The following is an 11160-nucleotide window of genomic DNA, read 5'->3' on the forward strand; positions in this document are numbered from 1 at the left end:
CCAGTCTGCCATGTGGGACCTTGTCAAAAACCTTGCTAAAATCCATATAGACTATATCAAATGCACTACCCTCATTGGCCCTACTCAAAAAATGTAATCAAGTTAGTCAGATACAACAATGATGAAGGGTCATCGACCAGAAACGTTAACTCTGCTTCCTCTCCACAGATGCTGCCTGATCCACTGAGATTTCCAGCATTTTCTGTTTTTATTCCAGATTCCAGCATCCGGAGTATTTTGCTTTTGTAGTCAGACACGATCTTCCCTCAACAAATCCATGCTGAGTGCATGCCCTTGATTAATCTGTGCCTTTCTAAATGACAATTAATCCTGTCCCTCAGAATTTGCCCACCACTGGCCTGTAATTACTCGGTCTATCCCTTTCTAAACAACCGTACAGCGTTAGCACTCCTCCAGCATCACATCTGTAGCCAGAGAGGATTGGAAAACGATGGTCAGAGCTTCGCTATTTCCTTCCTTGCTTTTTTCAAACAGCCTGGGATACATTTCATCTGGGCCCGGCGATTCAGTGCACAAGAATTCACAATATGGTTAACTGCAAAGATTTCACTTCCTTCCACCAGCTGGGCCCAGGGGTCTGCTTGTAGATCTCCACTCACTCACTCTTTACCTTCTCGCCCTGTTCGCGGTGCTCTTTCCAGCTCACCGTGACGTGCCCCAACCACGTTGATAACTTGTGCCGGGCCCTCACTCCCTCCTCTCCTCTTCTTCTCTCTCAGCAGCAGTGTATTTGTCCCCCCCCTGCCCCTTCCCCTTCCTCTTCCTGCGGACACGGATTCCTCGCTCCCTCCACCCACACACAAAATACACCTGCGCGTGCGGCCGCCTTCCCACACTCGCCGAGCTGTCGGCGCGTGCTCGCATCCCCGCTGTACCTGTTGACGCGCTCACCGCTCCAGCCATGGTCAGCTCCGGCCGGAGGCTGCGCCATGGCACGCGCGCCGCCAGTTAAACGGCCCAACGGCTCCGGCGCGTGCGCTCGACAGCTGGAAGCTTTTGCCCCTAAACCGCCGGGCTGCTCAGTGCCAGAGCGCATCGGTTCAGGCGGGAGCCAAACAGCACCTGTCTTTTTTGAAAAAAAAACATACACCCACGCAGACACAAGAGTCAATATTTCAGATTATGCAAAAAGCAAAATACCGCGGGTGCTGGAAATCTTTGATATAAAAACAGCAAATGGACGAACTACTCAGCAGGTCAGGAAGCATCTGCGGAGAGACAAGCAGAGTTCTGACGAAAGATCACAGAGCTGGAACGCTGATTTCTGTTTCTCTCCCCAAAGATGCTGTCTGAACTGCTGAGTGTTTCCAGCAGTTTCCGTTTTTATTCGGAGATTATGCAATCCAGTTACCTGTTCAGTGTCGGTCACAGCAACTGATCGAGGGGTGGAAGAAACGCACGGAGCCAATCAAATACTGCTATCTTTTTTTTTAAACTTTGTATTCCTTGATTTTACACCGTTGGCTTCTGCGGTTACATAATTCTTCCTCCCCCATTCCTCGTTCCTCGTGCTTAAAACTTAAAGGGGCCGAAATTGTCCACTGCCCGAAACGAGGCACACCTACCTCATTTTGCTGTTCATTACCGCCGCAATGGATTTAGAGGCCATTAAAGGGAAATTGAGCGTTTTTGCTGAAAAAAGGAGCGGTGCGATATTGGTAGCATTGTATGGGCGGACTAGCTGATTGAGCCGTGAATTTCAGCTGTTGCCGATTTACTCCGATCGAGCCAGCTGCTCCCAGGCCTCATACAGGGCCGGGTTTGCAGCTAGGCCCTGAGCAGGGAAGCAGTTTGTTGTGAAGGCATAGTGAATCCAGCAGATGCAAGGAGGGCGAGCAGATATTCTGATGTCGAACTCGAGACCTTGATCGAAGCTGTTGAGGGAAGGAAGCTCGTTCTGTACCCCGACACAGGCAGACCTACTCGTGCTGTGTTTGTGAATGCTCAGCGAGAGATCGCTGTGGAGGTGTCGGGGACTTCCATTCAAAACAGCACCATGACCCAATGCCACAAAAGTCTGAACGATATCATTCGACTGATGAAAGTGAGTACTAAAGAAAAAGTACTCGGTAAAATAATGGGACTAAAGGTGGCCAAGTCCCTTAGACCTGATGGCTTGCATCCTAGGGTCTTAAAAGAAGTCGCTGAGAGATAGTTGATAGAGAATTCAAACAGGCTGCATTTAGACAGGCTGTGAAAATTCACAGACAAGTCAGAGATGCAACGTGAGTGGTAGCATGTTGCATTAAGTCATCAATCAACTTGACATTTTAGGACCCTTGGGAAGTGAGCCAATTAAAAGGTTAAAAGATGATTAATTGAGCCAATAAGGTCAAAGAAGGCGAGTTCTTTTCTGTAAATTGATCCAGGTATAAGTACAGCCATTTTGACCATGTGGTCTCAGAAGGACAAAGACCTGACTTAAAGCCAAGAGCTTTTTACAGCTGCCAAAAATAAAGAAATTAAAACTACAATCGGAGTTCGTATTTCATTGTGAATTAAAAGATCTAACAATAGTGGATACATTGGTTGTAATCTACAAAGTTCTCTGGATTCTGGAGAGGTCCCAGCAGGTTGGAAAACTGCAAATGTAACACCATTATTTAAAAAAGGAGGCAGACAAAAAGCAGGAAACTATAGACCAGTTCGCCTAACATCTGTGGTTGGGAAAATGTTGGAGTCCGTTATTAAAGAAGCAACAGCAGGACATTTGGAAAAGCAAAATTCGGTCAGGCAGAGTCAGCATGGATTTATGAAGGGGGAAGTTATTCTGTTCCTAACACAGATGAGACTGCACACAGGGAGGTTAAAGTAACAGTGACCTCAGTCTTTATTAAGACACTCCAGAGTGAGTAACAGGCCTTAGGGGCTGGCTTATATACAGTGCTCCCAAGGGATGCTGGGATCCCTTGGGACTTCAGGGGATGCGCTCCCTGGTGGTGGAACATTGGAGTGCATGCTTTACAGATGCACAACATCACTCCCCCTGCAAAGTCAAGGTGGAAACTATTTACAAGGTGAGGCAGTCGGGAGCCTTTCTTTCCCTGGTGGACCGCCTCGGTACAAATGTCTGTTCTGGTGTGTTGGCTGTGCCCTTGTTGGGCTAGCGTGTTGTTGGCCCTGCAGGGCTGCTGGGTGAGCCTGGCCTTGCTGGCTGTTGGGTGTGATGGGTTCGATTTCCTGGTCCGGCGTGGTGTCGTTGATCCTTTGGGTGTGTATTGTGGGCTCGAAAAAGGTGGTGTCTGCTGTGGGTTGTTCAGGGCAGTCTGTGAACCGCAGCCTCATTTGGTTCAGGTGCTTTCTGTAAATTTGTCCATTCTCTAGTTTGACTACAAACACCCTACTCCCTTCTTTAGCTATCACCGTGCCCACGATCCACTTGGGACCGTGTCCATAGTTTAGCACATATACAGGGTCATTCAGATCAATTTCCCGTGACACAGTGGCGCGACCATCGTTTACAGTTTGTTGTTGCTGCCGCCTGTTCTCTACCTGATCATGCAGGTTGGGGTGAACCAGCGAGAGTCAGTTTTAAGTGTCCTTTTCATGAGTAGCTCAGCCGGGGGCATCCCTGTGAGCAAGTGGGGCTCGTGCGGTAGCTGAGCAGTACTCGGGACAGGCGGGTTTGGAGTGAGCCTTCTGTGACTCGTTTGAGGCTCTGTTTGATTGTTTGTACTGCCCGCTCTGCCTGCCCATTGGAGGCTAGTTTAAACGGGACCGAGGTGATATGTTTGATCCCATTGCAGGTCATGAATTCTTTAAATTCGGCACTGGTGAAACATGACCCGTTGTCACTGACCATATGTCAGGTAGGCCGTGGGTGGCAAACATGGCCCTCAGGCTTTCAATGGTGGCGGTGGTGGTGCTTCCTGACATTATTTCACATTCAATCCATTTTGAAAAAGCATCCACCACTACCAGGAGCATTTTACCGAGAAACGGGCCCACATAGTCGACATGGATCCTCGACCATGGTCTGGAGGGCCAGGACCACAAACTTAGTGGTGCCTCTCAGAGTCGATACCGGGCCACCACACGTGGGATCTGGCTATCGCTTTGATCGTTACTATACCCGGTTGTGTGCTGTGGAGATCCGAGATGAACGACTCCCTGCCCTTTTTTGGTAGCACTACGCAGTTACCTCACAACAGGCAGTCTGCCTGAATGGACAGCTCATCCTTTCGCCGCTGGAACGGCTTGATTAGCTCTTGCATTTCAACGGGGATGCTGGCCCAGCTCCCGTTCAGTACACAGTTTTTTTACTAGGGACAGCAGAGGATCTTGGCTGGTCCAAGTCCTCATCTGGCAGGCCGTGACAGGTGATTTATCATTTTCAAACACTTCCATGACCATCAACAAGTTTGCAGGCTGCGCCATTTCCACCCCCGTGGTGCTCATGTTGGAGATGGACACCTCCATTCTCTAAACATTTGCAGACATCATGCGTACCCTGTCAGAGCCCTCTGCACTTCTTGCTGCCACTCCAGGATCACCCTATTTCTGGATGGCCCCTGAAGCTCAGCGTCTGTATGCAGCTGAGCAGAGCTGGGAGCATCCTGCACACTCGGGTGAGGAGTCTCCACTGATGACCCTGTCACCGCCATCTGCTCTTGCTCACTTCTGACTTGTAACAGACCTGGTGATAAAAGTGATCTACCTCGCGTCGGACCCACCGAGGTGTGTCTCTGTCTCTACGCTGGTGCTAGGTGCGCTGATGTCTGGTGACGCTGCGCCCTCAGAGGCTGGAGGCTCCACTGAGGAGTCATCTTCCTCTTCCTCCTGAACAGTGCGGGGGGGGGAAGACTCCTGATGGACCTGTTGGAGAGTAAAGAGATTAGTTAGATATGCACGTGATAACCATTCAGTTGCTAATCAGTCCCCATATGAGTGGCTGATGTATACCATGCAGCTGTCCTCCAGCTACTCAGCCACTCCTGATACTTGCAATGCAGCCTCCACTGCTGTTGTGAGGGTGGTAAATGATGGAGACCCACCTCCAGTTCACTCCATCTCCCTCTTATTGTGCCGTTGACGGCACCTGCGATACATGCCTAGTAGCCCCAAGCACTCTAAGAGAGTGCAGGGCTGATCAATCATGGACTGGAAATTTCAAAATACAGCACATTGGGGACAGAATTAAAATTTTCCCTACCTGACCATCACCTACCAGATAAATAGTGAAGCAGCCGGCCGAGGTGACAACTCCTCCTGCAGCTGCCATTGTTGATTCCCGGTGATGCTGCAGGGGGCGGGAGCGAATTTAACATCCGGGCTGATATCGGGGTGCTATGCACCGGATGATATCACGATCACTGGGGCGCAAGAGATCGAGGTATTGTAGCGCCAGCGCTAATGTGCCATGGAAGTTCGCGGGCATCAGTGATTTCACCACGCCCAGTCGGTAAATCCTTAGCGTCCAGTTATCGCCCCCCCCCAAAGGCGCTAACGGGAGGCGCAAAGAAAGTCAATTTCACCCATTTAGAAATGTGGTCCTTAGATATTTCCCAGCAACTGAGTTACAGCTAATTGGCCTATAATTTATCCTCATCCCTTATCTTTAGTAAGGGTGTACCATTTACCACCAACTGAGTTTTTTGCATCACTCGAAGACTTTTGGAAAATTACAATTAGTGCCTCTGCTATCCCTTCCCCAACCTCTTTCAGTATTCTGGGATGCATACCATCCAGGCCTGTTGACTTTTCTAATTTCAATCCGATTACATTTTTTGAATGCTTATCTCCAGTAGTGGCTCTTCCACATCCTCTTCAGATATATCTATAGCCTAACTCTCACCATCCTCTGTAAAATCTGATGCACAATAATTATTAATCTTCTCCATAACCTCACAGTTGTGCAAGTTGACTGATGCTCCAAGAACTTTAGAACAGAGGGAAACCAACATCATGGTCGGACAGGAATGTGATGTACTCAGTATATTATTTTTAGTCAACCTTCAAGAAGATAACTTCTGAATGTTGCGAGATTTCCTGTTTAAAACACTTTAGTATGCAGGTACAGCAAGTAATTAGAAAGATAAATAGAATGTTAGCCTTTATTGCAAGAGGGACGGAGTATAAAAGAAGTCTTGCTATAACTGTACAGGGTGTTGGTGAGACCACACCTAAAGTGCAGTTTTGGTCTTCTTATTTCAGGAGGGATATGTTGTGTTCCGAACACACATGACATTGCACAGAGGGAGGTTAAAGTAACAGTGACCTCAGTCTTGATTAAGACACTACAGAGTGAGGAACAGGCCTTAGGGGCCGGCTTATATTCAGTGCTCTCAAGGGATGCTGGGATCCCTTGGGACTTCAGGGGATACACTCCCTGGTGGCGAAACATGGGAGTGCATGCTTTACAGATACACAACATCACTCCCCCCCCCCCCCCCCCCCCCACAAAGTCAAAGTGAAAACTATTTACAAGGTGAGGCAGTCGGGAGCCTTTTTTCCCTGGTGAACCGCCTCGGTATAAATGTCTGTTCTGGTGTGTTCGCTGTGCCTCTCTGGGCTGGCATGTTGTTGGCGCTGCTGGGTGAGCCTGGGCTGTTGGGCGTGATGGGTTCGATTTCCTGGTCTGGGGTGATGTCGTTGATCCTTTGGGTGTGTGTTGTGGGCTCGAAAAAGGTGATGTCTGCTGTGGGTTGTGCAGGGCAGTCTGTGAACCGCAGCCTCGTTTACTCCAGGTGCTTTCTGCAAACTTGTCTATTGTCTAGTTTGACTACAAACACCCTACTCCTTTAGCTATCACCGTGTTTGCGATCCACTTGGGATCATGTCTATAGTTTAGCACATACACAGGGTCATTCAGATCAATTTCCCGTGACACAGTGGCACAACCATCGTTTACATTTTGTTGCTGCCGCCTGCTCTCTACCTGATCATGCAGGTTGGGGTGAACCAGCGAGAGTCTGGTTTTAAGTGTCTTTTTCATGAGTAGCTCAGCCGGGGGCACCTCTGTGAACGAGTGGGGTCTCGTGCAGTAGCTGAGCAGTACTCGGGACAGGCAGGTTTGGAGTGAGCCTTCTGTGACTCGTTTAAGGCTCTGTTTGAGTGTTTATACTGCCCGCTCTGCCTGCCCATTGGAGGCTGGTTTAAATGGGGCCGAGGTGACATGTTTGATCCCATTGCGGGTCATGAATTCTTTAAATTTGGTACTGGTGAAACATGGCCCGTTGTCACTGACCAGTATATCAGGCAGGCCGTGGGTAGCAAACATGGCCCTCAGGCTTTCAATGGTGGCGGTGGCGGTGCTTCCCGACATTATTTCACATTCAATCCATTTTGAAAAAGTATCCACCACCACCAGGAACATTTTACCGAGAAACGGACCCGCATAGTCGACATGGATCCTTGACCATGGTCTGGAGGGCCCGGACCACAAACTTAGTGGTGCCTCTCTGGGCGCGTTGCTCAACTGAGCACACACGCTGCATTGCCGTACACAGGACTCTAAGTCAGAGTCGATACCGGGCCACCACACGTGGGATCTGGCTATCGCTTTCATCATTACTATACCCGGGTGTGTGCTGTGGAGATCCGAGACGAACGTTTCCCTGCCCTTTTTGGATGGCACTACGCAGTTACCCCACAACAGGCAGTCTTCCTGAATGGACAGCTCGTCCTTTCGCCGCTGGAACGGCTTGATTAGCTCTTGCATTTCAACGGGGATGCTGGCCCAGCTCCCATGCAGTACGCAGTTTTTTACTAGGGACAGTAGAGGATCTTGGCTGGTCCAAGTCCTAATCTGGTGGGCTGTGACAGGTGATTTATCATTTTCAAACGCTTGCATGACCATCAACAAGTCTGCGGGCTGCGCCACCATCAACAAGATTGCAGGCTGTGCCATTTCCACCCCCATGGTGGGCAATGGTAGCGACTGAGAGCATCCGCACAGTTCTCGGTGCCTGGCCTGTGGCAGATGGTATAGTTATAAGCTGATAGCGCGAGTGCCCACCTTTGTATGCGGGCTGAGGCGTTAGTATTTATCCCCTTATTTTCAGCGAACAGGGATATGAGGGGCTTGTAATCGGTTTTCAGCTCAAATTTGAGGCCAAACAGGTACGGATGCATTTTCTTGACCCCGAACACACACGCTGATGCCTCTTTCTCAATCATGCTGTAGGCTCTCTCGGCCTTAGACAAGCTCCTGGAGGCATAGGCGACAGATTGCAACTTCCCCGCAAAGTTAGCTTGTTGTAATACACACCTGACTCCGAACGACGACGCATCACATGCTAGCACAAGTCTTTTACACGGGTTATACAATACAAGCAGCTTGTTGGAGCATAAAATGTTTCTGGCTTTCTCAAAAGCAATTACTTGTTTTTTTTCCCCATACCCAGTTTTCATCTTTACGTAATAACACATGTAGGGGCTCTAAGAGAGTGCTTAACCCCGGTAAGAAATTACCAAAATAGTTGAGGAGTCCCAGGAACGACTGCCGCTCTGTGATGTGGGCGCGTTCCTGATAGCCTCTGTCTTGGCGTCTGTGGACCGAATGATCTTTCCCCCCAAAAACTCCACTTCTGTTGCCATGAAGACACATTTCGACCTCTTCAGCCGCAGCCCAATGCGATCCAGTCGCTGGAGGACCTCCTCCAGGTTTTGTTGGTGCTTGACGGTGTCCCGACCCGTGACTAATATGTCGTCCTGTAAAACCACCGTGCGTGGTACCGACTTGAGTAGGTTCTCCATGTTTCTCTGGAAGATCGCTGCAGCCGACCAAATTCCAAACGGGCATCTGCTGCAGATGAACAGTCCCTTGTGCGTGTTGATGCAGGTGAGGCCCTTCGAAGACTCCTCCAGCTCCTGCATCATGTAGGCCGAAGTCAGGTCGAGCTTGGTGAATGTCTTGCCTCCTGCCAGCGTCGCAAATAGGTCGTTTGCCTTAGGTAGCGGGTATTGGTCCTGTCGCAATTAATAGTTACTTTATAATCGTCGCAAATCCTGACCGTGCCATCATTTTTGAGTACTGGAACAATCGGGCTGGCCCACTCGCTGAATTCCACTGGGGAGATGATGCCGTCGCGTTGCAGCTTGTCCAGCTCGATTTCCACTCTCTCCCTCATCATGTGAGGTACCGATCGCGCCTTGTGGTGAATGGGTCGTGCCTCTGGCACCTTCGCCCCGGAAAAGTTTCCAATGCCTGGCTCAAAAAGTGAAGGAAATTTGTTAAGAACCTGGGTACATGAGGCCTCATCGACATGTGATAGCGCTCGGATGTCATCCCAGTTCCAGCGGATTTTGCCCAGCCAGCTCCTTCCAAGCAGTGTGCGGCCATCAACCAGGACAATCCAGAGTGGCAGTTCATGCACCGTGCCCTCGTGGGTGACCTAGACCATGGTGCTGCCCAGGACAGTGATGAGCTCTTTGGTGTACATTCTCAGTTTCATGTGGATGGGGCTCAGGGCTGGTCTGAGTGCCTTGTTGCACCACAGTCTCTCAAACATCTTTTTACTCAGGATGCATTGATAGCGCCAGTGTCCAGTTCCATGGCTATGGGTAACCCATTCAATTTTACATTTAGCATCATAGGTGGACATTTCGTAGAAAATGTGTGCACCCCGTGTACTTCAGCATCTGCCTCCTCTCTCTGAGGCTCGAAATTGCTTTGATCCACCATGGACCGATCTTCCTCTGCCATGTGGTGATTAGCAGGTTTGCAGAGCTTGCAGCTCATCTGCAAGCTTGTTGGAGGTGCCCCATTGTTCCACAGCTCTTGCAAACATACCCTTTGAAGCGGCATGAATAGGCTGAATGGAAGCCTCCACAACGCCAACAAGGTGTGAATTGCCTTGCATTCATCCTTTGTTGCGGACTCTGAGTCATCTGGGTCATCTGAGGCCTGCTGGCATTTGCAGACTCGTGGTGTCTGCCCTGAACATTTCTGCTCGCAAACACAGTTCCAGTTAATTTATGAACATTGCTAGCACTTGTGTGCTGAGAGATTTGTTTGGTGTTATCACTGGTGGACATAAACACCTGTGCTATCGCGATGGCCTTACTGAGGGTCGTTGTCTCTACAGTCAAAAGTTTTCGTAGGATGGTCTCATGGCCAATGCCCAGTACAAAAAAGTCTCTGAGCATTTGCTCCAGATAGCTATCAAACTCACATTGTCCTGCAAGTCGCCTTAGCTCGGCGACGTAGCTCGCCACTTCCTGACCTTAAGATCGCTGGCACGTGTAGAACCGATACCTCGCCATCAGCATGCTCTCCCCCGGGTTAAGATGCTCCCGAACCAGTGTACACAGCTCCTCATATGACTTATCTGTGGGTTTCACCGGAGCCAGAAGATTCTTCTTGAGGCTGTAGGTTGGTGCCCCGCAGACCGCAAGGAGGACCGCTCTCCTTTTTTGCAGAGCTTCCTTCTCCGTCCAGCTTGTTGGCTACAAAGTACTGGTCTAGCCATTCGACACAGCCTTCCCAATCCTCACCCTTCGAGAACTTCTCCAGAATGCACACAGTTTGCTGTATCTTTGCGTGGATTCGTATACTCAACGCCAGTTATTGTGTTCTTAACACAGATGAGACTGCACACAGGAAGGTTTAAAGTAACAGTGACCTCAGTCTTTATTAAGACACTCCAGAGTGAGGAACAGGCCTTAGGGGCTGGCTTACATACAGTGCTCTCAAGGGATGCTGGGATGCCTTGAGCCTTCAGGGGATGCACTCCCTGGTAGTGGAACATGGGAGTGCATGCTTTATAGACACACAACAGAAGTCATGTTTGACAAATTTGCTTGAGTTCTTTGAAGATGTAACAAACATGGTGGATAAAGAGGAACCAGTGGATTTGGTGTATTTGGACTTCCAGAGGCATTTGACAAGCTGCCACAAAAAAGGTTACTGCACAAGATAGAAGTTCACGGGGTTGGGGGTAATATATTAGCATGGATAGAGGATTGGCTAACTAATAGAAAACAGAGAGTCAGGATAAATGGTTCATTCTCCAGTTGGTAACCAGTAATTAGTGGGGTGTCGCAGGGATCAGTGCTGGGATCTCAACTATTTGCAATCTATATAAACGACTTGGAAGAAGGGTCTGAGCGTAACGTAGCCAAGTTTGCTGATGATACAAAGATGGGAGGAAAAGCAAGGGCACAAAAAATCTGCAAATGGACATAGACATGCTAAAT

The 11160-nt window shown here is 49.4% G+C and overlaps 1 protein-coding gene across 4 annotated transcripts in view; it reads right to left on the reverse strand.

Annotated features, from left to right (window-relative positions):
• The window catches only part of tdrd15 (tudor domain containing 15), an 84394-nt gene extending 82644 nt beyond the window's left edge, over positions 1-1750 (reverse strand). The window contains exon 1 of one of the 4 annotated variants that reach the window (XM_070885068.1): positions 1587-1750. Coding sequence is in view for 1 of the 4 variants with exons in the window: in XM_070885065.1 (XP_070741166.1) it covers positions 897-924 (28 nt within the window). In the remaining 3 variants the exon portion in view is untranslated. Of the gene's footprint in view, positions 1-631; positions 726-896; positions 985-1372; positions 1529-1586 lie in introns of those variants that run through there. The other 3 variants (XM_070885067.1, XM_070885065.1, XM_070885066.1) reach the window with 3 other exon arrangements.
• Between the last annotated feature and the right edge of the window lie 9410 nt (positions 1751-11160).

This window comes from Pristiophorus japonicus, chromosome 7, assembly GCF_044704955.1.
Source record: "Pristiophorus japonicus isolate sPriJap1 chromosome 7, sPriJap1.hap1, whole genome shotgun sequence".
NCBI lineage: Eukaryota > Metazoa > Chordata > Chondrichthyes > Pristiophoridae > Pristiophorus > Pristiophorus japonicus.